Source organism: Oryzias latipes, chromosome 22 (assembly GCF_053564925.1).
Source record: "Oryzias latipes strain Hd-rR chromosome 22, Olatipes_Hd-rR_3.1".
Classification (NCBI taxonomy): domain Eukaryota; kingdom Metazoa; phylum Chordata; class Actinopteri; order Beloniformes; family Adrianichthyidae; genus Oryzias; species Oryzias latipes.
In genome coordinates, this window is record NC_136258.1 from 20,960,499 (window position 1) to 20,987,713 (window position 27,215).

A 27,215-nucleotide genomic window follows, 5' to 3' on the forward strand; every position below is an offset into this window, starting at 1 on the left:
AGGATTACACTATAATTCCAGTATTTATCTGCAGAATTATTATTTAAATTTTGACAGATCTAAACTGCCTCCTTTTTTTTTGTTGTAAAAAATTTGATTAAAGTACTGCAGAATGGATGAGTGTGCGACAGTATGGCTCCTCTCTGTGGTCAGTTGACGGACAGGTGGAGCTCCATGTGGAAATGTGTGCAGAAATCAGGTCCAGATTATGGGATTACATGGAACCAGATTAGTGAAGTCACTGTTTTTGTCCTGTTGGTATATGAAATGAAGCTAAATTTAAAGAAAGAACGCGTTTGATACTTAAATAACACTTATTGTAATCAAAGGCAAGGAAGGACCCTTACTCTTAAAGATTTAAAAAAAATGTATGCGCTAAATGAACAAACATTGCCAGCAATTAAACTTTTATCATAATTATTAAAGGGGGAAAAATAATGTTGATGTTTCCTTTCTTTATTCTATCCTTGTAATACACAACAATTGATCATAATGGATTGATCATAATGCTGACCCCTTTCACTCATTAAGGAGTGAAAAAGGTCATTTTTCAGGTTGGAAAACTAACAGTTTATCAGTGGATGTGGGCCAAATGACAGCACTTCTCCGAGTGCATTCTCAGTATCACTGAACATCTAGATCAGAGGCATAAAACGGAGAAAAAGCTTTAAGCACCAGCCGATAATAACAGTCGAGACAAAGTAATACTCTCACTTTTGAATATCAACAGACCGATTTCTTTGTGCTTCCAGTGCAACTTTATTTATTAAAATAACAATGTCATCAAAACCGAAGGATCTGTTTTGCACATTACAATTTATAATGGAAACTTGTGAAAAATGAAAAAAAAAATAGTAAAATAAAAAACAAAAACAAATAAAAGGATGGTTTCTGTGAGCCAGCTCTCTGGTAAATTGTTGTTAATGTGTATCTGCATGTGTGTAGTCCTACAGACACTCCCACACAGACTATAGTGGATTATATAATCTCCTCTACGTGCTTGTGGAAGAGTGCAGCATGGTGGCTGGCTGGCTGTTGCAGGGACACAGTTTGGAGGAAATCCTGCTGAGACTGTCCCCTAGTGCTTGAAGTACTGGGTGGGATTTTATACCCCCTTGAAAATGAGTTATTTATTTAAATACGCAAAAATATTTTTTTTTAAAAAGTGTCATACTTTTTAAAAAATATATAATAATTAATTTAAACAAGACAAAATGACCAATACGTAGTTTGATGAATGCATCAAACGTTTATAATACTTTATAGTAAAAAAAAGTATATTACATGTGTAAATCACAGTAAATATGTTACTTTAAATTAGTGCAAGCGGCGTCCGTGCGTTTTAATATCCCGGACAGCACGAGAGGGCGGAGCTAGAAGTCTGTACCGTCACGTGTCGTCACAGCCCGCATTCATAAACATCGCGTTCTCTGTCTGCTTCGACGCGTCACGCCGCTCCAAACAAGAGACGAAGACGATCGGTAATCTCGGACGGTCTTTTGGTTTGCGAATTTTGACATTTTTCTTCGGTAAACCGGTTCTTCTTCGTCATCGAACAGAGGAAGAAAATATGGCTACACGCGCGGCGTAGAGTTTAGCAGCGCCTGGTGCTCTATCTGAATAAGGCGCGCGCCACTGAAGAGGAACAAGGAAAAAAGAAAGTCGAACTAGTTTAAAGCGCTAGTTTAGCAAATATTTATAAGTGCTGCAAGTGTTTTCTCTTTTAATCAACCATCCGAGGCCTTCACCTTCGGTACACATTTGCTAATCTTAGACCAAAAAAAATGGACCGGGGCGGCTGTCAGATGAGTGGAGGAGGAGGAGGCGGCGGGGAAGGCAGCGGGATCGACCGGAATGGGGTGATCACGCTGGAAGACCTGGAGTCCTTCACGGAGGACCAGCTATCAGACTCGGGCAATGGCAGCCTGGAAGATGGGGAAGCCATGGAGGAAGAAGACTCATCTGACCGACTGCTCCACTACTGGCAGGAGGTGGCCAGGGGACACCAAGTGGAAGTTTCCCATGGTAAAAACAAACAAGTAAATCTAGATAGTAACATGAAAGCCACACTTTTATTACTAATTTGTTTGGAAAAAAGGCTTTCTTAAGTTATCTTTGACGATTTAAAACATGTCAACTGTCGCTTAAGCTGAAGTAATGAAGGTTAAAAAAAACTTCTTTAACTCAATGTAGTTTTGTGGAAAAGGTTTTCCTAGGTGGATTGGCCTAAATTACTTCCTGTATTTTAACATTTCCAACTGAAATGTAAACTAAATATTTAAAGTTCAGAGTTTTACCTACCAGGAAGATGATTTTAGGGTCAAAATGTAACATTAGGTGAATTATAAACCTAAGATGAGCCTCATAAGACCTTCATTTCTACTTTTCCAGACACAGATTTCATGTTTTCACTGTTGATTAATATATATATATATATATATATATATATATATATATATATATATATATATATATATATATATATATATATATATATATATATATATATATATATATATATATATATTATTTTAAATCACTGCCAATCTTTCATATTTTGGAACCCAATCGTGTACAAAAAATGTATTTTACAGATTAAGAATTTGGTCAAAAGTGTAAATATTTCAACAACAAAAAGACACATTTAAAAACTACAATAATAATAATAATACATCTAAACAAATTGAGGTTGAGAACAAATTCTTTTGTTTAAATATTTAGTTAAATAATACAACATAATAATGTTAACTTAGGATGCGGTGAAAACCCGGTTGTTGTTTTTTTACACATTTATTGTAATCTGAACATTAAAGGTAAAAAAATATTGAACATATGTTGGTTTCATTTGATTAAAAAGACCGTTTTTCTTTTTATTTATTTTGTCTGATGACCTGTCAGAGGAGACAAAGCTGCTTTTGTTTGGATTTATTTTGTAATAATCATACATATTATCTTAAATTAGCTTAGTCAGGTGGGGGTTCTTAAAAAGAAAATAGAAAACAGAACATCTTTTGCATTTAATAACAATAATAAATAATTATTAATACCCTAATATCTTCCACTCTGATCTGTAGTGTGCGGCGGCACAAATGACTCCATGATGATCGACTATTTACAGTCAGTGAATCAAAGCTGAATAAGCAAAATAAGTTCTTTCAGACACACATCACTCCCCATTTATGTCAGTAGATTTACCATAATAGTAGATAATCGATATAGTAGATATCATGTAGAGAAAAGTGTTTTTATTTTTGTTCTATTAGAATTTTACCTGCATGGTAAATCTATATTTTCTGTAGCTTTACTGTATTTAATCTAAATTATGTGCTTTCAATGTGTGGAGTTTATTGCTCTGGTGTTTTCTCCACTGCTTTTATTTTGAAATCCCTCTAGAGTTTAGGATTTAGACTAGAATGAAATCTAGAAATGAGAGACTTGAATCTCTGCTTTGAAAGTAAAGACTCCACATAACAACAACAAAGTCCGAGCATGTGATTGACAAAATCATTCTGGACAATCGGTTTGTGTCCAAAAAAGACAGCAAATTACTTTTGAAAGTGGACTAAAGACATCAATTCCAACAAAATACAAGTGTTCCCAACAAACAAAACAAAGGTCAATAAGTGAACACTCCTACAACGACATGGGGTGACTACAAAAAGCTGGGACCAAATGACTGAAACACATCTACAGAAGTCATCAATACTCTACTTTTCTGCACACTGACACCATAAGATGATTTGCATGAGAGCAAAAAGCTTCTTTGTAAACTTCCATGTTGCCCTATTTAACCGAACACTATGCTTTCTGATTTATGGTCTGTATATTTTTGTCTAAAGATGATCCTGTGGCACGATACTGGAATGCTTTAGTTGCTCTTAACCCTTGTGCTATCTCAGATGACCCCACCCTTACATTGACGTCTTCTCCCTACCATGACAAAGGTGGAAAGATTTCATGGAATCCATGGACACCAGTGAAGATCACAAATCATTGAAGAAAAAATGTTCAGCGCACTGTCTAGTGGGGTCCAGATGACCCAACTCCCAATGTTAAAGTGCCTAAGATAGCACAAGGGTTAAAGACAATTCTTGTTTCTGAATGGGATTTACATCATCAGCCGGAATTCTGTGACTGCACTGCACCACATTTGCATTCACACTGTTAAAAATAGTCTGTGGGGTTGTTGTTTTTTGATCACATCAGAAGTTTGCTTTGACATGACCCTACCCTTAATTTAATAGGATTAATTCTAAAATGTATACATTCAAGGTGGAACATTTTGCATCTTAAATTTTCAATTTCCACAATGTTAATAACCATAAACAGTTTTCTGGTAAAATGAGATTTCAAGAGAGGAAGAGTCAACTTAAAGTTAAAAGTTAAACTGCAAACCAGCAACTGTCCTGAACGTTTAAAATGAGTGTTAATCACAGATATTTAAAACCGATTCAAACACGAGAGTAGGGCTGCACGATATGAGGAAAACTTGCGATATGCGATATTAGTGATCAATATTGCGATAACGATAAATTTGCGGTAAATAAACAAATAGAAAAATAAACAAAAACATCATTCCCATTTCATTGCAACAGTTTAAAAATTATACTCCAAATGACCCTCATCGACATGGGGGACAAACGTCAGGGTGGCTAACCCTGGTCCTCAAGAGCCTCAACCCTGTCTGTTTTCCAATTCTCCCTAGACTGCTCGATAATGATAACCAAAATCAGGTGTGTTCAGTCAATCAGGATGTGAAATCACTTGAGTCAGCCAATCAACAGCAAGCTGGTTAAGGAGAGCTGGAAAACAGGCAGGGTTGAGGCTCTTCAGGACCAGGGTTAACATAATAGGCCTCCATCTGATTGGTCAACAATGGGAAGGTGTCCATCTGATTGGTCAAAGCATAAAGGGATTTTATTTGATTCGTTAAATGCTTCAAGTTGCTAGAAGATTGTTTTAACACATTTTGGGTTTGCGATTTATTGCGATATTCGCCGTCTTTTGCGATATGCATATTGCAGAGCTGGATATTGCGATTAAGATAAATTTGCGGTATATTGTGCAGGCCTACACGAGAGCCATTAATATAAACCTATTCAAAAATGTAATAAACCTTTGAAGTCTTTAATCAAAAACCAAAAATCAAATTTTCCACATTTTTTATTTTGATCCCACTTTAAAAAAAAAATCCCTAAGTCATTAACCGTGACAGAAGGAAATAAACTGTATTATGATATATGTTCATGCATGATTCTCTGTTCTATAGCTCCACTTTAACCTTCCACGCGTGTTTGTGATCGTATGTTCTGGGGAAACAAATCAGTTTTTAATGCTTTTGCCATTCTATGCCATCATTTAATCACCTCAGTCAATACATATATAGTATTTAAGTAATATATACTTTCATGATCACAACACCTTTTTTTTTTTTTATCTCACGAAAGAAGACACTGGGCTACCACCTTTTAAAATTGAGCCATTTTTAAAATCTGATGGAGAACTCAGAATTCAAATCGAAATGAGTCTCCTAATCTTTTCATCCCTGTATCAAGAATATATAGCTTCCTAAATTCTATGCACGTTTGTTGTTTCTGTGAAAACACAGAGGTCTCTATTAAAAACCCAGTAGCAGAAACTGGCACACCGTGCTCCCTCAGACCCATGGCACTAATTGAGGGATTAAACTAAAATCACTTGCTGGGGCTTTGTGACTCAGGGAGATTAAGCAACGCGTCTGCGCTGGTTCTGAGGTTGTGGCCTTACTACAACTCAGTGGCTAAGGACGCAGGCCAAGGCCACTGTAAACTCCTTTTCTCTAATTGGGATAGAGTTGGCCAGAGTGGAGTTGGGTGGGAAGTTCTGTTTCTCATAATCCCTTTTCACACTTACACGGCAGCCTAGATATTCTCTGGGCTCGGTCCAGGAGACTTTGTGCGTGAGAACACAAACCTCGTCTTAGACGGCCCAGAATGTGCTTTGGTTAAAGACCAACAAATAAAATGATTCCAGATCAGGGTAGGTACAAACAGCATTAGCTTCTATCCATCTGTGGACACATGCTTCACAACAGACATATAGGTTGGTGGTTCTGAAATGTGAAAAAAGCAAAGATAAGTACCTAAGTAAGTGTGTGTGTGTGTGTGTGTGCACGTGTGTGTGTGTGTGTGTGTTCAAGTAAAAAGCCATGTATGAAAAAGTGGTTACATTTGCAACCAGGAAAAAGTAGAAATGATAACTACTCTGAATTGTGGAAAAGTCTGTATCACAAAATAAAAGCCATTACATTTTAGCTGGTAATGGCAGCAGGGCTCACACACGCACACACACACACATACGCACACATGCACACGCTGGCATTTATTGGGCAGATCATCTATATAATTGCTCAGCAAAATCCCAGAATGAGTCCCACTTGAACTGTTTTTTTCTGAACTTAGAAAAGCTTAGTTTCTATGGTAACCTTCTGGACCCAGAGGACGTCAGTGAGCAGTGATTGGTGTGAATCAGTCTGAAGTGATATACACACCGACCATTTGACACGGGTTCAAGAACGTGCATTTACCAAAATGCTGAAGTGGAGCAAATCTCCTGAATCTTGTTCCAGACTTTTTGTTTTGTTTTCACAGCTCTATTCCAATATATGAAAGACTTGGTGTTATGATTCCAGCCAGGCCTAAACTGCAATCATTTATTTCTCCTCCATGATCAATTTTCGAACGGTTTCGTGAACCAAAAGGGTCTCCATCCATACCTCACTACCAAATCTGAATCCCTGATTGCTCAAAGTTCAGTCTGACTTAACTGTCAATCAGTTGCCACATGTTTTGTATTTAGAGCCTGAGAGCAATACTTTTGAACACGGAAGCCAAAAACACGCGGTTACATGTGTTAAAATGTATTGGAAGGGCCCACTCTAATGCACATTGCCCAGGAAGGTTTGACCGTAGTTTGAGTCATTATTTCAATGGCACCACTCTGGCCAGTAAGGAGTGAGCTTGTTGGAAGTCCACATTCTTACCACTTGATCATAGGCTCAGGAGAATCTGTCTGTCAAATGTTTCAAAGTTGGGAACAATGTAAAAAAAAAAATGTAGCCAAGCTAGAATACTAATGGCTGTTTGTTTCTCAGAAGTCTATGGGGTTTTGGCTTCTTGGAGCCTGCGGGTACTTCCTGTTTGGCACTCGAGGAATGAGGGGGTCACTCAGTCCAGTTTTCATATACCATCAATGCTAATAACATTATAGACTCATTCTATCAATCTTAAAGCACAATGTTTTAAACTTCCCAACGGTCTTTTTTTGTTTGATAGACATGGCAGAACCCATCCAGCAGCTGAGCAGCAACAACCATGGACGCAGTAACAGAGAACAAGTCCCTTTTACACTTCTCGGTCGTAAGGAAAAGGTATGGCTCTCTTTAACAACCTCAAAACAGTGTGACCTTTGTGTCTATACCTTGTAATGTTCCACATAAAATGGGGATTTTACTAAATTACTGGCCTACTTTGAAGTAGCCAGAAATATCTGCACTAAGACACATATATACGTTCAAGCTTAGACTTTAAAGACAAGATTTTGGTTTTTTTTGCATCCACCTAGCACATTATAACTGCCAATTAAATGAATAGGAAACACTTTTCTAAGGAGTTAATTTGTTGGAAACTCATTTCTTAAACCTAATCGCCTTAAAATGATATAGATCATATTGTTGATCTTCCTCCTTTACCACTACAACTGTAAAAAAAAAAACACACAAAATGATGCATGGACTAATAACTTATTTAAAATTCCTCATCCAATGGCCTAGACTACAAACGTGTCGTATAAAACAATCCATAAATAGAGAATATAGTTTAAATTTCTATTACGGTGAGATTGTGTGCATAAATGTGTGTTTTTTTTCCTTGAAGTGGCATGATTGCGTCATCCAAGGCGTTTAGACTCTTCTGGGCACTGTAAAAATAAAAAAGGGTTAATTGGTTAAACTTAAGTTAATTAGCTCATTAAACCCTGGCCCAAAACTCCAGCTCTATAAAGGAGACCCCCCCTCTTTTCTTTTTTATATAGATACATTTTTTATACTATGTAATTGGAGCAAACTTTGGTAAATTATTTACCTGAGCTCTAGATGACACTAGTCATTTTATCAAGCTTTTGTTTTGCATTTATAACTTCATTATTACATTTATTTGCACAATTAATTTTATTTTGAAAGTCCTAAAAATGTGTACATTGTGAAAAGAGGCTAAGTTATACAGCCTGCACTGCAAAATGTTTCAAAATGAATCTTTCAGGACAAAATCCAAGAACATATCTAAAATAGCTGTTTATTTTTAATTTCCTAAATTATCAGATTTGTTAAAAAGAATATTACAGTCAACCTCTTTGTTCAGGCTTGTAACATATTTTCTGTTCAGCATTAAATGTCATTATTGGAAGTTTTTATTCCCGTTTCGACTAATTGAGCTGAAAATTCTGGCTTTTTCAGTGTGGAGAGCTGCTGTATGAGAAACGACAGTATGAAAAGGGCCACTGGGCTTGCATAACAATGCATGAGGACACTTATGAACAGAGCATCTGCTATGGTTTTATGAGGATAATGAGATACATCTGCCAGCAGAACTCTATAGGTGAGTACAAACACATTTCTGCTTTATTGAGTGTTTCATGAAAATTGCTAATTTTTTCTCCAAACGAAGTTGGCAACTCAATATTTTCAAACAGGGGGCTACCTTGGCATGACGCTGCCCATTGTGACGGTGGTTCGTACGAACGAGAACCAGTCTGTGATTTCCCATGATGTCACTGTGGCCTATTACCTTCCTGCTGAACATCAGGCCCAGCCCCCACAACCTAACGACAACGATATAGTCATAGAAGTCTGGCCTGCGTCCACCGTTTACACGAGGTGAGGAAAAAAAACTCCATTTTAAACTGAATTGTATTTAAACTGGTTGTATTTATAGAATGCTAAAAATACAACCCTTCCATGGTCCAGAGCCTTCACTGGTCCCACAAATGAAGTGACCATCGTCAATCAGATCAGCGTCATGGCTGAGCTGCTGGACTCACCCGACCTGTGCGACAACAACTCGTTCATTGTGGCCGGCTACACCAACCCCGCTCACAGCAACCGTCAGAATGAGATCTGGTTCCTGGAGCGACGCTGAGATGACCAGCAGCTTCTACCCACAATCCTCTGAGCCTCATAAACTCTTAACACTGCCCCAGCTCAGCTACAGCCTCAGGTGCAACACCTTCAGTCACCGTCTCTACCTGTACGGACCACCAGCCTAGCAGACTCCAGTCCATGAGTTTTGGGGGAAAAAAAACAAAAAAACAATCACTCTGTAGGTCAGCATCAACCTTTTTCTGTGCATTTTGATAGCTCCTCCCACTCGGAGAACCAAACCCAAGGCTGCCATACTCTCATGAACACAAATGTGAAGTACTGCACTATTGCTTTGATTTGGCTAAAAACCAGCACCCTGTAGTGAAAACATGTGATTGTTGTAGCTGTTAGCACTCTGAACACGATCAGCAGTGTCTCAATAACTGGTCCATCTATGACGAAACGACCTCTCAGTGGACATGCAGCCAAAACTGGGCTCCCGGTCTCCTCGGTGCGCGATGTGTAGTGCGTGACGCCATCACGATGTCGCTTGCTGCGGCGATTTCAGCCATGCATTTTGCTTCATACTTTATCTGCGTGTTCCAACATTTACATGTACAATGTCCATCATACTGCATACTGTTGTAGGTGTAAGTGCAATATCCATCAGTGGTGACCAACAGCGGCAGCATCTGGGCCGCTAAGCTAACCTGGTGTCGGGGCGTCCTGTTGCTCATTATGGTGGTTAGACCAAGCAGATGTGTACAATTCTTCTTCGTCAAAGAGAAATCACCCAGACCAGGAAAAAACCCGTGTCTTTAGACACAATATAAGCTCAACAACGGGGAGGGGGGGGGGTTGAACTCTGAAGGTAGCGCCTTCATGGGTTCATAAATGAATGTAAAGCGGTGGTGCATCACATTTCTACGAACCAAAAACTGCTAACTCAGATTTCTACTGCTGAGTGACAATCAAAACAAGTGATCTATTTTCTCATCTGTGGTGCAAGGTGATGCATTCCTCGTCTTTCTAGATGTGTTCACACAGACTCACAGCCAGATTATTTACAACTTCTTCTTCTTTATGCTCCTTTTTCCCTGCTGTTCTGAAAATAGTAGGGAGCGGTGTACTGCAAACACTACTGCAATCATGAAATATAAAAAGAGCACAGAGGATATTTACTGTGATTGTAGAATTTAAATAAAAAGTTGTGTTTTAGTTGAAGCTTTTTCATGTTGTCAGTGAGAGAAATCAGAACGGTGTGTTTATTCTGACTATTTTTTAAGAAAAATACCTGTTGATTGAAGACAATATAATACAGGTGATATCAGAGGAAGTTTGGAGGCGTGGCTTCTGATTAGAACGGGTTAATTCACTGCTGGCCGATGTTAAGTTTCAGGGGTTTTAAGAAGACGGAAGCCTGGAAGGGGATATTAAATTGTATCTGAATACAAAGTGCAAGAGAAAACTGAACTTAGAGGAAGCTGAAGGTTTAAAAACCTCATCCAGTCTTTTTTTTTTTTTTTTTTTTTTTTTTTTTTGACTGGTTCAAAAAAAAAGCACCAAACTGTTTTATTTTTAAAAGTAAAAGTAGTGTGGATATTTGTGGGAAACTCTTCAAAGCTGTGTTGTTGTTTTTTCCCTTGAATAACCCGCTCATCTAAAATCTTTGAGTTTGTCCAGTTTTTTTTTTTTTTTTAATGTGTCATACTGTGATACTGTAGGTCCAACAAATGAGTGCTACAGCGGTTTTCTTTGTTCAATAAAAATGTGCTTGTCCCCTGTTCTGAGGTTGACCGCAATGAGTTTGTTGGAAATTCAAGGCAACATGGCAAAGTTCAGAAGCGGAAGGCTATACTGATGAAAACCAAAGTACTGCACTGGGTTTGGTCTTCATTTTCAAAAGGATCGGCTGTGGTAACCTTAAGACGTCACGCCCAACCTCATTTTGAGAAGCACGCCTTAATCCCTTTGCAGCAGGAGCTGGTGTTGTGTTACCGAAACACTATGAGGACACAAACTCAAAACAAAAAAAGGTGTGGCCCGTGCTATTAGAGGAGCACGCTGGGAAGAGTTAAGCTTTAGAAATTATCTTCAGAAATGTCAAGAATGAAAACACCACCTGCAATTGACAATTTTTTCTAAAACTAATTCAGTCCTAATTTTAAAAAAACTGTCGTCCTACATAAAAATTATGCTTTTTCTTTCTTCCAAAATAGTTTTTTAGGACATAGTTTCTGTAGCTGATTAGAAATTCACCTCCAAGTTGTCAGGGGTAGTTGGTGTGGAGCCACCCCGCCCCCTTACCCTTCCATATTGCTGAGAGCTCTCTGTTTACGCGCTCTTGCTAGTTTACAGTAACCTAACATGCAACGAAAACGGGGAGCAACCTTGGAGCTGTCCAGCCCTACAGTTTCCATCCAGATGCCAAAATTGGGACGAGGAAAAGGAAGACGCACGTGGATTTAGTCGTCTACAGGCGGAAGCATCAGCAGGGAGCTTGTGGCCCGTCAAAGGTCTTCTACACCACAAATATGGCCTTTTTCAAAAGGCTTTTTTATCATCTGCTCCTGATTCACTACCATTTAATAAACAAACACTCAGAAATGCGATTTTTAGATGAATTTTCTTAATATACGTCCTCCGTCATGAGAAAAATACCACAAGAACATGTTCAAAGCAAACAAAAAAATACCATTTAGTAAAGTCTGAACCAGAAAAATAAAAGTTTACTTTATGGATAGAAATGAAAACTTTCCATATATTATTATAAAATGGGCTAAACTGTGAGCCCCTCCCCTCTCAACTGCTTCAATCTTTTGATTTTCTCCACAATGATTATACTTTGTCTCCATGACTGCGATAATGCTGGTTTACAAATGAAAACAACAGCTATCCAATTGTGTTTTTGGAAGATGAATGTTGAACGAGAAGCTTCCTTAAGTTTTTCTAATGGAATAGAGACGGAGGAACAGCGTCGCCTAAGAAAAAAAATAAAATCTCAATTTGCAACAAAATGGAAAGAAAAGCAATTTCAACTAATAAAAAAGCAGGAGTGTAACAGGTATACACTTTCCAACGAAGGTGTCACATTCCAGCCGTTCAGCCAGCTGTCATAGATGAAGTGTGGCTGCACGTTTCCACTACACTACACACAGACAGCAGGTATGTTCTCTTAATAATCTGGAACCCTTCGGTCCACCGACACCACAAGACCGACCACTGAGTAAAGCAGTGAGATGCTTTCAGGAAGGATAAATCTTTTGGATATTAGGTGACCCAGAAGAAACCAGAAGAAAAAAAAAGGTGATGTTGGGAGGAGGATTGGGGCTGAAAAGATAAACAAAAAACGATACTAAATGTGGCCACAGGGTGGCAGCAAAGTATCAAACCTACTAGTAACCTTTTCTACAGATGAAAGATGTAAGAAAAAGATGACATTTTATTCCAAACTCCTAGAATAAAATTTAAGTTTTCTTAACTAAGTACAGAAAGTGGATGGATGTTGTAAAAATTTCATAAAAATATTTAATCCCTTTTTAAAATGGCCCTAAAATGGATGAAAATGTTTCAAAATACATTTTAAAACGGCAAATCAACAATTTTTTAGGCGTAAATTTGTACATTTATGGCATGCTAAAAAAAAAAAACCTATTGCATCAAAGAAGATAAAAGTAGGAATAATTTGATTTAAAAAAAAATCAGAGACCTGCTTTAGAAAGCAGGAGATTTAAAGAACGTGAAAATGTTTACCTCTAGGTATCGAGTCTGGTAAGCAGAAAGGGCCTCCCCAAGAGGAACCACCACTTTGTCGACACTACGCTGGTGCGAATGAGCCTGAATGTCCAGACTTTCTTCTGATCGCAGTTCAATGTGAGAGATGAGCAAGTTGGAGATCACAGCCTGGACTGACTGAGTGGAAACCATAGAGGAGATGACATCTAAGAACAACTGCACAGTGGGTTTGTGTTTCTGTCACAAAGTCGTGAGGTAAAAATTTTGCCTTCTCACCTTTGCATCTCCTCCTGGAGTGGCACTGAGAGCCAAAACACGGAACTGTAGAGTCTGACTGCTGAGCTGTCTAATAACCTTGGTTGGAAGACAAGTTAGACAGGCTTCATCACCACATTTGCATGGTTGGAAGTATTTTCCTATCAGCGTGTTAATTATTTCATTAAACCAGAAAACAAGCAATAGCTATGAAATCTTGATCACTTAAATCAATTTTATTTTTCAATCTGTTATGTTTATTTGCACCTTTCATGAAGAAAACCACAAAAAATAACATTCAAGACAGCATAAGTAGCAGTGAGAAGAATCAAAATTGTTATTTTATTTCTGCCCTTATATCAAATCTTACAGACAAAAAAGATTTTTTTTAAAAAGAGAGACAATCCTAGATGGCCTTTATCTCCTGCCTCCACACATAACATATTCCTCAAGTTTCTTTTTTTAAACAACATTCAGAACTTTCTGTTGGAAATTCTAAACTTAGAATAGTGGGAGCAACTTGAAACTTCAAAAATATTTCCTCCTGTGATTTTTATTTTCTGAAGTAAACTAAAAAAGCGTTAATAAGCTTTCTGGCAGAGTATCTAAAAAGATGCATTGTTCAAATAACATTTTGGAGTGAAAAATCCCGTACTTGACAGTAAGCGTGATTTCCCAGAGCCTTGTGAGCTTCGTCGATCACCACACACTTGACCTGCTTGGCTGGGCAGGTGTCTCTGGACAGATCGTTCACCATGACCTGCGGGGTGAGGAAGAAGACGCGCTTGGACCTCCACACATCCTGCCTCTGCTTTGCAGCTGTGCTTCCTGTGGGAAAAGGCAGACGTTGGTGTTTCGAATGGACGCAATGCGGATCGTACCTTTGGGTCCTTACCTGTCAGCTCAGCCATGTGGGTCTGAGGGATCCCCATGACTTTGTAGCAGGCTTCGATCTGCTGGGCCACCAGAGGTTTCGTTGGAGCCATGAACACGATCTTCCCTGATGGATACCAGCGGTAGAAGTTGTACATGACCACAGAAGCTATAAAGGTTTTCCCCAGACCCGTGGGAAGGCACACAAGTGTGTTCTGGAAAAGGGCGGCCTCTGAGATCTTCAGCTGGTAATTCCTGATGGGATAGTTGGTGGGATAGATCCATACCTTAGCGGAGGAACTGTCAAAGTCAGGGAAGTCTGGATAAGTTTGTGTGGCTGAAGATGGAGGAGGCAGTGTGGCCTCATCATCCACTGCGACGCAGCTGTCAACTTCAAGGCGGTTACCAAGTTGCAAACTCTTTTCAGCTTCATAGACAGCGACGACCATCAACTCATCGTCGTCATCTTCATTTTCCTGTAAGATGTCCTCCGTCTTGCCTGAATTCTCTGACGTGTGACCGAATTCCGTCCATAAAGATGCTCGCGGAGTTGTAGCTACCTTAGCGGTTTTACTTGAAGGTGGTCTTGGTCTCGACACTTCAGAAGCCTTTTTGCCATTTTGGGGGGGTTGAATCGTTTTGTTTTGAGACACAGAGGCCCCCCAAGTCTGAAACAAAGTTCTCTGATTTGTACCACCACTCATTTTCATCAGCTGCGGCACAAAACTTTAAGGGAAAAGCAGCATGGATATAGCAGCGACATTGCAAACATAAATACAAGGTCACTTCCGGCAACGTGTATTTCAAAATACGTTGCTATCTTTATAACTTAGAACGCCAAAAATATTTATAGACAAATTGAGTCGTTATATATCCTATTTTTGGCATTTGTATTTAGCTTTTTTTCTTTCTTCAGTTTAATGAAGAAAAGAATTTGACACTTCCTACGTACTTGTTCAAGTTAGGCACGATATGCTTTTAATTTCTGCGTTTGACACCGGAAGTAAAAAAAAAAGTTTAAGTTCAATTCCCGCTCATCGTTGAAACGGGAGTTGTTTAGTAACAGCGATGCACGGAAATGAATTGGAAGTGATAGTTACCCGTTTTCAGGTAATTATAGTCTCTGGATTTTAGGCTTTACGTAATAATAATAAAAAGGTAAATAAGTTCTGTTCTAGTAGCTTGCTAAATTTGTCAACAGGTGCTAGCTAGTAATTAGCCCTACCTAACTTGATATTGTTGCTATGGTTACCCGCTTTCTTATACCAGGCACTTGTGCGTGGATATCTGATAAGGGAGGAGGTCCGGCGCGCAAGCGTGGACTTTGAAGAAATTGTGAAGGAAATTGACGGAAGCTTGGCCCATTTAAGGTGGACTAATGCGACTGTCTCCATCCCATACTTCATAGATAACGTAAGCTCCAGCATATGTAATCATTTGTTGTACAACCTTCTTCTGTAGTCATGGTTGTACTTTTTCAGCTCAGCCCACACCAGCCTGGCGTTTCTTTTAGCAAGAGGTCAGAATCTGGTCTACGTGTCGGAGATCCACAGAGGTCACCAGCCCTGTCAGAGGAAAGAAAGGAGCTTTGTGTCCTGCTAGAGAGGAAAGAGGCTGAGAGAGATGGATCCCATCGATGTTTACCCAGAAGATCTGCTGCAGAGGAAGACCAACAGCAGAAGTTTGTTGGAGACGCAGATGAGGAGGTGATGGAAAGCACAAGGCGGTCCTCCTCCATCTGGGGCAGTTTGGAGATAGATTTGAACAGTTACCCTAATAAAGGTGAACACATTATTATAGTAACAGCTTACGGTAAATATTTGAGGTCCTTATTGCTAATCTGCAATAAAGATCGGTCAGAAATCAGTTAGATGTGGTCACAGCCAAACTTTTAAAACTGAAACTGTGGTGCAATTAAAACAAATTATCCATAAATCTAGACCAGGGTCTGCACACCGGAGGATCCGGATCCACATGTGGCTCTTTCATCCCTTTATTAGAGCATTTATTTTTAAACTGAGGTTATTTTACATTAGTTACATTTAACTGCCTTTTTTTTTTAACCACTGCTGACATTACAGTAAATCACACATGCACACACACGTTAGATAAAATGATGGTAAAAAGTTTGATCCATTCTCAGAGTACTTTATTGTTAGGTTGAATTTAAAGCTCACATTCTAATTTTATGTCTAGTTGCTGTTCAGAGGCAACGTTCCTAAAGTAAATGTGCAGCAGCACAAAGATCTTCTTTGACACAGAATGGATTTCATTTTGAAAGGAACTCATTTATGTCACTGTCAAAAGTAATATAATACAAGTAAAAAACTGGTATCATTGCATAATTGTAAATATTTATACACTACATTTTATAAATGAGTGGCCACAAAAATATAAAGGCAGTGAATATTTCTAAACACTGAGGTGAGATGTTGCCGCTCTTGCTGGATTTAAACCTGCAAAAATGGCTTTTTTAGTATTAAAGGTTGCAGACCCCTGATCTAGACAAAACCAAATGTAGAGATTTTGATTATCCAAAGATCAATGCTGAGGGGAAAATGGTGAGTTAGGACACTGGTAAGAAGAGTAGATGAAGTTAAATTCCTATGTATTGTAGTTGACTATAAAGAAATAGGTTGGAAAGCTAAAAGTTAAAAATATTGCTTAAATATATCAAGAAGTAAAGGAATACTAATAGTACTACCCTACAGACCCTCTGCTTATTAGATTGTGTCTGTGTTTTTCTTTAGACTAAAGATGTTTATGATAGGCTGGGTATCGATGCCAAAAACCCCAAAACTCTTGTGATTTTATTTCACAAACTCCTATTCACACAGTTTGAATAAATACATATTATTCTTTCAAATTTCCCTTGCAAAACTGAACAAGGACTGAACTTTCGTTAATATAATTATGAATTCTTACATTTATAACTAACAGAAAACCTGAAAAAATAAGAAGTTATTTAGAGGAAAGAAACTCTAATCGCTTCTATTGATCTTTTTTATTTTTTCAAACCCAGTTGTAATCAAAACGAACACATTTGAAATTTGCACCTTCAGGTTCTCAGCACTACTGCCTGGCAGAGGAGGTGCCTCGTACCCCCCAGGCCCTGCGTCTCCATAGAAACACGTTGACCATGGAGCTGGTCTGGCTGCAGCAGGCCATCGACAGCAGGAAAAAGGTAAAATCCAATATTTGTGTAAGCTGTGATAATCGTTGCAGTTTTAGAACAAAATGAAAATATGCTTTGAACTTATTTTGTTATTTCTAATTGCCTGAATCTTAATTTTTGTGAAACAAGGTAAATGTATTTTTTATTGATATTGTAATCAGTAAAACTAATAAGGCTTTATAGATCATATAAAAATAAAAGCCTAATGGTTAAACACATTCCGTAGTAAAGAAAAAACACTGATAATACACAAAGTAAACAGGCATCCTGTGTGCTGTTAGCACATTTGTTTAGTTTGGCGTTTATTTGTATTGTTACTGATGTGTGTTTGTTGTTTTTCTTGTCTTTTCTTTCCTCTTGAACAGTACTTATCACTGAAGGACAGACTGACCCAAACGTGAACCGGCCGTACAACCAAGAGACGTTTCAGGAAACGGAAATCACGAGTGGAACTTATTATTTTTTAAGACAAAGATAAAAAAAACATTCTAAGTTATTAACTATCAATGAACATTTAAAATTCACAAAAATGCTATTTTAAAGGTTAACAATAAATTATATTTTTCTAAAATAATCTGGGGTCAGTTGTCATGTTTATAAATTGAACAAAGAGGTTTTTAATGCAGAATTTTATTATTTATATGCTTTATCAACTGTTGGCTCACTTAGTTGTGAAGAACAAGGTAGATTCTTATTCTAAACTGTAGCGTATTGGTGATAAAATATATAAAATTATCATTTTAGTGCCCAAGTCCAGAGGCTGCAAAAGAAAAAACCAAATAAATAAAAAATATGCTCCACTTTGCTCAACAGCTGGTATTGGAATTTCTGATTATTACTAGGATTAGTTCTTATCAAATGTAGTAAATCACATTGTAGACTTCAAATCTCCACTTTCATTTCCCCTGTGCAACATACACAGTTTCCAATAATCTAGCCAACTGTACAATCTGTGTAAAGGTCATTTAATATTTTTGCTTCTTATTTTGCAGTTTTCAAACAGTCCGCATAAAACGCCTAAATGTTTTAGTCCGGTTAACCGGAAAAACTAGCTTACAGCATTTTATTTGCAGCTTGTCATTTGCTATTTAACCCTTTATTATTATCTTCCTCACACTCTTAAACCTGCTACTTGTCTCAGCTAACAGAAAACTAACTCTTACAAACACTTTCTGACAAACCGATGAACTTGGGAGGTTTACTGAATTTGGACTGGAACTAACTGGTCTTTTGTAAATCAGGTGATTAATTTGGCTGTATTTTTTATTTTTTTTTGGGGGGGGGGGGTAGACAGTTGTGGGCAGGGGGGGGGGGGGTATCTTATTGATTCAGCTTACAAAACAAAGACCCACCCATTCTCTCTATTCTTCTGTCTGTCTCTTTTGTTGTGGTTCCTGCCAATGGTTTGGCCCGCAAAGCCAGCCTTTGCTGGCAGTGCTGCCATAGCAACCAGGAAATACTTACCGCTGTTGGTGTAGTAGCGTCCGCTTGAAGGGGGACAGAGCGGAGTGGAGCGCGGTGACTGCGAGTCAAGGCAGACCACAACAGGAGTAACTGTTTTTTTTTTTTTTTTAGCCCCCCAGCTCTGCTGAAGTTTTCTTGCTTCACACTCCAGCAGCTCTGTTTCCTGAAAGTCGCACCTATATTGGAGATAGTTGTTTAACAAGTCAGGATGAGCGCATGTGGAACTGAAAACCAGCTTTTTACTGTGTGTGGACGTTGACGGCTTGCTCAGACATGGCTGCCAGCTCTGCAGCTACATCCCACCTGCCTCCGGTGAAGAGTGTGGTGGTGTACAGGAATGGAGACCCTTTCCACACCGGAAGGAGGTTCGTTGTCAACCAGCGACAAGTGGCCACCATGGAAGCCTTTTTGAACGAAGTGACCCGGAGCATCAGGGCTCCTCTTGCCGTCAGGACTCTGTACACTCCCAAGCAGGGCCACAGGGTCACGGACCTTCAGGATCTGCAAACGGGAGCCCAGTATGTTGCAGCCGGCTCTGAGAGGTTCAAAAAGCTGGAGTGAGTACAAATATAGACACTTCTGCTTTGAAAAGCGTACGTTTGTCCTTTAATTTCTGCTGTTTTCACGCAGTTATCTCAATGCTGGGGTTAAAAAACAGCCCGCCTCTCGAGAAGAGACCCAGGTAGGTGACTTCTATGTAAAGTGACTGCCCATCATTCATTAATCTCCCCCTAACCAACAGGAATGTACCACCCGGGTTCTCTGTGAGCCATTTATATACCCGCTGAGTCAAATGCAGAAACTGCGGGGTTGTCTGCTGTTCAGATAAGCTAAGAATTGCCCATACTTGCAGGGCCTCATTATTATGTACAGCACTGGCTGTACATGGATCATCCTGTTGTGCTTACCGGCCTATTAATGTCACTCACTGCCATGTAAATTGCTGGAAATAATGACCTAATGGCTGCGCTGTCCATCAAACAGTCACTCCCAGCTTGTAAGGCGACCTTTAAAGATCTCGTGTGACGTGAACCTATGTCTGTATATCTAACTGTTGACATAGAGCCCTAATTATCCCGCTCTCATATTTATTTTTATCCAGACAGGGTTAGCTAATGTCAAAATCAAACTTTAACATGCAGAAGAAGCAAATAAGAGATGGAATTTTAATTAAGAAAGATGCAATCATTGCAAGCGTTTGCTTAGTGTGTTTTTGTTGTTTTGACTGGTGGCGTCTTTCTGGTGGCGAGTGTGCTTTTCGTCTTAAACTGTCAGTGTTTGGTGAGGAGTTTAAAAAGGTGGAGAGTGAATGGGTGTAAACCTGGGAGCCTGTCATCCTCAGAGCGGGGGGGGGGGGGGGTTTGGGGGTCCTACATGACTCTGTTGTGGTTGCTGTGGAGCGCTGCAGGAAGTCTGTACACGCCTGATTCCTGCTGCTGAAACAAAGCTTCCCGTCAACTCCATCAGGGCCGTGTGCACGTTAAGGCAGGCCTGATGCAGAAATCTCTGCAAATTCATCAAAAAGAGAAACAAGCATATCTGCCTTCTTTGGTGAGCAGTTTTCTCTAAAATGCATGAGAGACAGACATAGAAATTGGCTCCTGATTACATTGATTTGGGGTTAAGAGTTCTGAAAGGATGCTTCAAATCAGACTTGGCTATCAAAAGAGTCTGAAGTGATGTTAGTTTCCATGGATGCAGCACCTGAGCCGAAACGAGCAGAAGTCATTACACCTTTGTGAAAAATGTTTTGATGGATATGTGTGAGCATGTGTGTTTATCTAAAATATTGGCATCAACACCAGAGATGCTCTTCAGCCCAAAGCCTCTCTGAATGTCTCCTCCAGGTAAAAGGTGTCCAGAAGCCGCATGTTACTGCAAAGTGGAGGGAGTTTGTACCTGCACCTTGCATCATCCAGTGAGTTGGACACTAACTAGATCAATATTTGCATAATTTCTAATCCCATAGCTCTTAAAGATGACTTTTTGCCAGACTTCTATAAAAAAAGCCAACAATCCACATGATATTTTAATTCTTTTGCATCCAAAATTTGTCAGATTTGATGCCTGAATTTCAAAATAATCAACATTTGATCAACATTTGAGATGTGTAACGTTTAGATATTTTTTCCTAAAGTCTCTCTTAATTTGAAATTATTTGTTTTCTCTAGAGGATGAAAAATGTTTTAGGGAACAGCTTTGAACTTAAAGAAACTCCTCAGATTTTAGCGGGTTTTAAAAAAAAAAAACGACATTAAGTTCAACCAAACATTTATCTTTATTTTTTTCACAGTTATTTGTTTTGTTTCTTTCAGTGTTTTCCGGAACGGAGATCTTCTGTGCGCACCGCTCCGATTTCTCATTCCTCGCAGCATGCGACAGGACCTGGAGCAGATCCTGTGCGTGATCTCAGAGAAGGTCAACTTACGGACCGGAGCGGTGCGCAGGTCAGAGACACTCCAGCGGAAAGTGATGCACGATTTTGTTCAATATATATAACAAAGGTGTGGAGATGTTTTTTGGAATGTCTCTTTCCTCAGATTGTGCTCTTTGGAAGGAATGACCGTGTCCTCGGCTGGAGAGCTGGAGACGGGCCACTGCTACGTTGCTGTGGGAACCGAGAGATTCAAGAAACTTCCATATGAGGCACTTTTGGCTTCCAAAGAAAGGCATTTTAAGTCCGTCATATTACTAACACGTTACATGCATGTTTCCCTTACCAGTTAAGGTCTAAGATGTTCCTGTTTCCAGACATTTTCCTGGAAAAAAGAGACTTCAACGGAGAGCTCAGGTAAATATTTTCTTCTCCAAAAATTGGTCTTTGAGTTCTTTCAGCATTTTTCTTATTTTTATTCAAGCCTATATGGTTTTTTGCAGCAGTGAATGACAGCTGAAAAAAGCAGTAGAAAAAGTTTACCTTTTGAAACTTTTTAGAACAGGAAGTTAGAAAGCAATCCCGAGGATCCACACAGCGACTCAGCTCCACATGACTCCCCACAGGTAAAAATAAATCAATCAATAAAAAAGGAAATGCATATATTTAAAGTTTTATAAGCATGATTGAGGACACACTTTCACCTTTGCGATGTAAACTCGATTTTAATTTAAATGTGAGGCACGACTCTTTTCAGTCAGATGGTCGCAGAGTGAAGTCGACAGGAGATGAAGCTGCAGACCCTCAAACATCACAGGAGATCAGCAAAAGAGCAGAAGGGACCGGTGTAGAGATCCACCCAAAACCCTCACAGGCCCCATCTCTGCTCAGCAACGGATCAGGTCAGGATTCCCAGAAAATCAAACTTTTCAGTTAAAACGTCAAAATCTAACTCATAAGGACCTATATTTTTTGTTTTAATCATTCTTTTTTCTATATTTGCAACAGTTTATCTAAATATATTTCAAAAGGAAGAGCAGAAAAGCAACGAGGAGCCGGAGGGAGCAGAGGAAGTGCAGGAGGATGAAAATACAGCGACGGAGCTTCCAGTTGATCAGGTTAGCTTCAATTTGTCTTTAAGTGTGAAGTGAAAATGCTAAAACACAAAGATGAGTCTGAAAGAAATGTTAAAGAAGAAGTTAAACCATAAAATTGTATTTCTGTCTTTTATTCTAAAGCTAGCCGCAGAAATCATAGAGGAAGAAGAAATAAACAATGTAGAGGATTCTGTGCTCGCCATGAAAGAGGTAGATTACTTTTTGTTTAATTAACAAAGTAGAAAAAATGTCTTTTTAATACAGTGCAAGCAAATGTTCAAATGTTGATCTTCTGTGGGGAAAATGTATCTGCTATTCCTATGAATCACGCAAGAACTTACAGTCAGGACCATGACACATTCTTTCTAATTTAGTTTCTGTACATTACCAAAGTGAATTTTAAATAAAACAACTCAGATGACATTGAAGTGCAGACTTTCAGCTTTTATTCCATGTGTTGAACAAAAAGATTGCATTAAAATGTGAAAAACTAAACCCTCTTTTGAAACACAATCCCTTCATTTCATTGTGCTCGTAAGTAATTGGACAAATGAAATAAGTGAAAACAAAATGGTCATTACTGCAATAACAGCCTGAAGTCTTTAACTCATGGACATCACCAGATGCTGGGTTTTTACTCCTTCTGAATGCTCTGTACAAAATAAAAGCTGAAAGTCTGCTCTTCAATGGCATCTGAGTTGTTTTATTTAAAATTCACTGTGGTAATTTGGTGTCATCATGGTGCAGAAAAGAAGTATTGACAAAAAAGCGAGAATTCTTTTCCTCGCAGCTCTTCTAACCTCCACTCGTTACCTGTTTGAACTGGTTATCGATAGGAAAGAAACCTATCCACACTCCACCACGAACAAGACCAAAGAGCTGTCAAAGGACACCCGGGATAAGATTGTACGCCTAAACAAGCCTGGGATGAACCGATCTACAGTAACAAGCAGCTCAGTGAGAATAGATCGACTGTTGGAGCAATAATTAGAAAATGGATTAAATACAAGATCTCGCAAAAAATGAGCCTAAGAACAGCCCAGAACTACACGGGTGAACGGATCAATGGCCTGAAGAGAACAACGGTTACTATAGTAACACACAAGATTGTCATGGATTTAAATCCAGCAGTGCTCCAAAAGGTCCTCCTCTTTAAGCCAGCACATGTTCCGGCCCGTCTAAGGTTCTCCAGAAACCACCTGGATGATCCAGAGAAGGTTTTGGAGAATGTCATTTAGGCAGATGAGACCAATATAGAACTAGTTAATATAAACCTCTTTCACTGTGTTTGGAGGCGGAAGAATGCCAAGTTGGACACCATACCCACTGTGAGGCATGGAGGTGGGAGCATCGTGGTTTGGGGGCTGCTTTTTAGCAAAGGGGAAAGGACAACTGATCCATATTAATGAAAGCATAAATGGCCGTTCATGAAGAGGCATAAACCTCCGTTAGCGGAATATCTTCCACCGTGACAATGATGAATCCAATAGAAAATCCGTGGAGGGAGTTGAAAGTTAATGTTGCCTAGCAACAGCCCCAAAACATCACCGCTTTTGAGAAGCAGAATGGACTAAAATAGCAGCTAGTGTGCATAAACCTGGTGAAGACCAACAGGAAATCTTTGACCTGTCACTGCCAACTAAGATTACATTACAAAGTATTGAAGTGATAATATCATCTGAAAATCAACATCAATTGCTTTTTTTATTAGATTTCTATTTCTTTTAAGACACTTTTTAAAGATCTAAAAGTGCCACACTTTAAAAGAATTATTCAAGTTCACAAAATTGTGCTTAAAGAACAAAAACATATATTTTTTAACGGTGACTGAAGTGAAGCCTTTAAACTTGAAGCATTTCCTCTCACTAGTAAGTCTCACAGGGGAACAGTCGACTTTACACGCTTGTGATTATTAACACGCGAGGCCAGCGTGCTCGTGTTTTCCATGACCTTGACCTTTGCTCTGACTTAACGTCCCGCTGTGACAGGCGAGCCCACAGAAGGCCTCATCAGGCGGAGCAGGACAGGACCGTCGCCCAGAGGAAATCAGAGCCTCACAGAGGGATTCCCGCTAACAGATGAGTCATCCATCCCTGCTGCAACCAGAGCCTGCAGCCAAACCGGTCAAAAATGAACCAAACCACATGGTTTTGTTGGTTTTATTCAGATTTGTAGAAGCAAACTCATATGTTTAACTCGCAAAACCCAAGAAATAAGATAAAGTGCTGCTTCCTGTAAGCTCTTCTATATATTGTGTTTATGCTGTTTAAAATGGGTTGTAATAATAGCTTTGAGTACCGGCATTTACATCTTTTAGAAACATATTTAGTCAAATTAGATACATAATATACAAAATAACAGGAAGGAATAATGAAGTAAAGGTAAGAAACCTAAAAAAAAAACAATAAAAAGTAAATGTAATGTCTTGTAAATAAAACTCTTAGAATAAAAAGAAAGTATATTTCTGTTTGTGGAGCCAGTCTTGTATAAAAAAAAAAAAAAGTCCAATTTGCAAGAAAAGAACTGATGAGCGGGGAAGAAACCTTCTGCTCACTGAGACACGCCACAGCAGCCAGCTGCTGTAAAATATTCTGTCCACAGGAGAAACACCCAAACGGTTCATTTCAACATCGGGTCGTCTCTATAGCATCTGCGCACACAGAAGTCACATGGAGGGCAGCAGGATTTACTAGGCAAAGTTAACAACCACCAACTTCTACGCAAGCACTATAAATCCACGCCAGCTCCGGACTGACCCCTCCGTGAACCCGCTTTCCCTCTCTTCTTTGAAGCTAGAGCTGAGCAAACTTGAGAACAGTTATTCTCCTAGCAGAACTGAGAATCTTCAGCTCCCTTTCCTTACCGGCCAAGCACTCTCCTAACGCAGCAGGGAAGTTGTTTTAATCCCACAGACTAGGACGCGTTCAGTTTGGCAACATCTACGTCATCGACGGAGCTTATGATGCAAAGAGACACGCCGGCCATGGTGAGGACCATTCCCACAACAGCTTCTGCAAGAAGAGACTGGAGATTAAAAGGCAGAACGCTAGCAGTGAGAGCTTTTTCATAGCAACACAAGACGGGAATGATTCCATCAATAGAAAATGGGACTCACTTTTCCCTCCAAACTCTTCCCCCAGTAACTTTCCAGTCAGAAGAGTGCAAAGTAAAGTGAGCGAGTTGGTCACAGGAACAGCAAGAGACAAATCTAGTGAAGTAGAAATGTAGATTCTAAGTTTGTATTATTTATTTGTCATCTACAGAAGTACATGACAAACGGGAGGGTTAACCAGGCTTTTTTAACATTACTAAAGGATTTTTAATGTTTTTGAGCTCCTTTAAAAGCAACCCCATTGGTCTTTTGATTATGATTAGGCCGTTTTTAAGGTCATAGTTTCAGCAGAGACGCAGGAGTTGTGGGTAGAACTGTTGGCGAGAAGTAAGCCTGCCCCCATTTTCCATCATCCCTCTGTTTACATTTGTTTCTGCTAGCTTACAGTCCCAACTTAACTACTGGTGCAACAAAAATGTGGAGCAATACGGAGCTATCCAGCTGTACAGGTGTCAGCTCAGACGAGGAAAATTGATCTATTTGTCTGCAAGTGGATGCAGAGAGCTTGTGGCCCACCGATTGTAACACCTACGTCACATCTACAAGCATTTTCTAACAGAATGTTTCCGTCTGCTCCTGATTCACAACAATTTGATAAACAAAATACTCAGAAATGCAATTTGAAGCTTAATATTTCTTTTCTCCATCATTGTTAAAAATCACACATTTCATTGGAGTGGATCTTTACATATTTTATTCATACCAGTTTGTCCCTGAGAGTTTTATAAATAAAGTTTTTGCTTTTCATATTTTTTCTTCTATTAATTTTAAAGTTTATTGCCTACTTTGACTGTTATAGTTTATTTCTTTGTCAAGTATAATTTTTTAATCCATTTTTGGCATGTTAAAAGCTTTTTTGTGTAGTTCATATTGTAGACAATAAAATGCAATTTTTGTTGTTTTCGAACAAACAGGTTTGACTTTGATCCAATGTTAGTCCTTATTTTCAGTATTTATGATGAATATAAAACTTGGTGCTGATTTAAAAAAAAAAAAGTGGGAAAACATAGGATTGTTTGACATGATCTAACATTAATAATATCAGTTTGCAGTCTTACCTGTGGTGGACAGTGTGTAGTAGTAGAACACAGAGCCAGCCTGATTCATTAGAAATGGGACCAGGTACTGACATGATACAGAGAATGAAATTAGCCAAGCATCCAGTTTAAAGGTGGAGGAATTAATATTGATGAAACACACCTTGAAGTTCAGGAATAGAAACTTGATCTCAGCCAGGATCTGTGACACCCTGTTTGGTTGTGTCACCTTTTCCAGCCCCTCTGTGCCTCTCTTCAGAAAGGGGTTGGTGCAGCCCCACAATATCGACACCAGCACGAGACTTAGCAGCTCCCCTATGAATGAAAACCTCAATAACTAGGAATCCTAGTCTTTTTTCCTATTTTTGTACCCATCTATATTTAGGATCTCTTTAGGAGATCAAACTTTTGCAAACTAGGAGAAAACAAACTTAGATATAGCGGGGAAACAAATTAGAAAGTGGACTCTTCGTGGAAAAGTCACTTCCTTAGCATAAATTAATGGGGGCTAGCTTAGCACAATTTACGTTACAAAGGAAACCAAACATGCATATAAACGACGATATTAAAGCACTATTCAACAATAGCAATATTAACGGAAATGTCTATGGTTATTAAGGACACTTTAGTTTGTTTGTACTCACCTAAAGTTGTCATTGTCACAGGAAATGCGCTGGAAAACAGCTAACAAAACACCTCATTCACTGTGCGAGCATTGCCAAATGTTTTTATTATATTAACACATAAAGTTATTTATCCTTTCGAATCTTAGTCAAATATTTTAATTTTTAGAAATTAAAGATAAGTCAAATTTAACTACAAGAGTGTTAAATTTAGATTTTCATCATTTTTCAACAGTTGAGATCTTGAATGCTGCCCTAAATACTTTCTATGTGAGTAATTAAACTTCACCAGTAGAGGGCGCAGTGACTTGTATGGAAATGAGAGCAACTTCCTTCAACTTAAATGAGCACCAAT

The 27,215-nt window shown here is 38.9% G+C and overlaps 5 protein-coding genes across 8 annotated transcripts in view; 3 read left to right on the forward strand and 2 right to left on the reverse strand.

Moving 5' to 3' along the window:
- Positions 1-14,800, reverse strand: part of fancm (FA complementation group M) — a 34,521-nt gene extending 19,721 nt beyond the window's left edge. For both annotated transcript variants that reach the window (XM_011490290.3, XM_011490289.3), the window contains exons 1-4: positions 14,001-14,800; positions 13,761-13,933; positions 13,127-13,204; positions 12,869-13,027 (exon numbers count right to left, since the gene is read on the reverse strand). In XM_011490290.3, the coding sequence (XP_011488592.1) occupies positions 12,869-13,027; positions 13,127-13,204; positions 13,761-13,933; positions 14,001-14,688 (1,098 nt within the window). In that variant the 5' untranslated portion in view covers positions 14,689-14,800. The remainder of the gene's footprint in view (positions 1-12,868; positions 13,028-13,126; positions 13,205-13,760; positions 13,934-14,000) is intronic.
- On the forward strand, positions 1,351-10,901 carry soul3 (heme-binding protein soul3). Its single transcript, XM_004082240.5, has 5 exons — positions 1,351-2,025; positions 7,314-7,408; positions 8,492-8,633; positions 8,728-8,911; positions 9,002-10,901. The coding sequence occupies exons 1-5, from the start codon at positions 1,785-1,787 to the stop codon at positions 9,171-9,173; spliced, it is 834 nt and encodes a 277-aa protein (XP_004082288.1). The 5' UTR covers positions 1,351-1,784; the 3' UTR covers positions 9,174-10,901.
- Positions 14,801-14,919: 119 nt separating the features above from the next.
- iqcc (IQ motif containing C) lies at positions 14,920-17,727 on the forward strand. The gene is made up of 5 exons (XM_004082239.5): positions 14,920-15,088; positions 15,248-15,391; positions 15,460-15,760; positions 17,041-17,162; positions 17,519-17,727. The coding sequence occupies exons 1-5, from the start codon at positions 15,047-15,049 to the stop codon at positions 17,552-17,554; spliced, it is 645 nt and encodes a 214-aa protein (XP_004082287.1). The 5' UTR covers positions 14,920-15,046; the 3' UTR covers positions 17,555-17,727.
- Positions 17,728-18,623: 896 nt separating this feature from the next.
- dcdc2b (doublecortin domain containing 2B) lies at positions 18,624-24,549 on the forward strand. The gene is made up of 11 exons (XM_011490287.3): positions 18,624-19,174; positions 19,248-19,299; positions 20,465-20,535; positions 20,933-21,064; positions 21,158-21,295; positions 21,369-21,408; positions 21,552-21,617; positions 21,749-21,893; positions 22,000-22,109; positions 22,230-22,298; positions 24,077-24,549. The coding sequence occupies exons 1-11, from the start codon at positions 18,891-18,893 to the stop codon at positions 24,161-24,163; spliced, it is 1,194 nt and encodes a 397-aa protein (XP_011488589.1). The 5' UTR covers positions 18,624-18,890; the 3' UTR covers positions 24,164-24,549.
- Positions 19,017-27,174, reverse strand: tmem234 (transmembrane protein 234). 3 transcript variants are annotated; one of them, XR_002292918.3, is made up of 6 exons: positions 26,882-27,148; positions 26,401-26,552; positions 26,259-26,325; positions 25,204-25,296; positions 24,952-25,099; positions 19,017-19,152 (listed from the first exon to the last, which is right to left on the reverse strand). XR_002292918.3 is itself a non-coding variant. In XM_004082509.5 (5 exons), exons 1-5 carry the CDS (start codon positions 26,892-26,894, stop codon positions 25,002-25,004), a joined length of 423 nt encoding a protein of 140 aa, XP_004082557.1. In that variant the 5' UTR covers positions 26,895-27,174; the 3' UTR covers positions 24,234-25,001. The 3 variants fall into 3 exon arrangements, 2 of the variants coding, with proteins under 2 accessions (XP_004082557.1, XP_078796727.1); XM_004082509.5 differs by lacking the exon at positions 19,017-19,152 and having other exon boundaries at positions 24,234-25,099; positions 26,882-27,174; XM_078940601.1 differs by lacking the exon at positions 19,017-19,152 and having other exon boundaries at positions 24,978-25,112.
- Between the last annotated feature and the right edge of the window lie 41 nt (positions 27,175-27,215).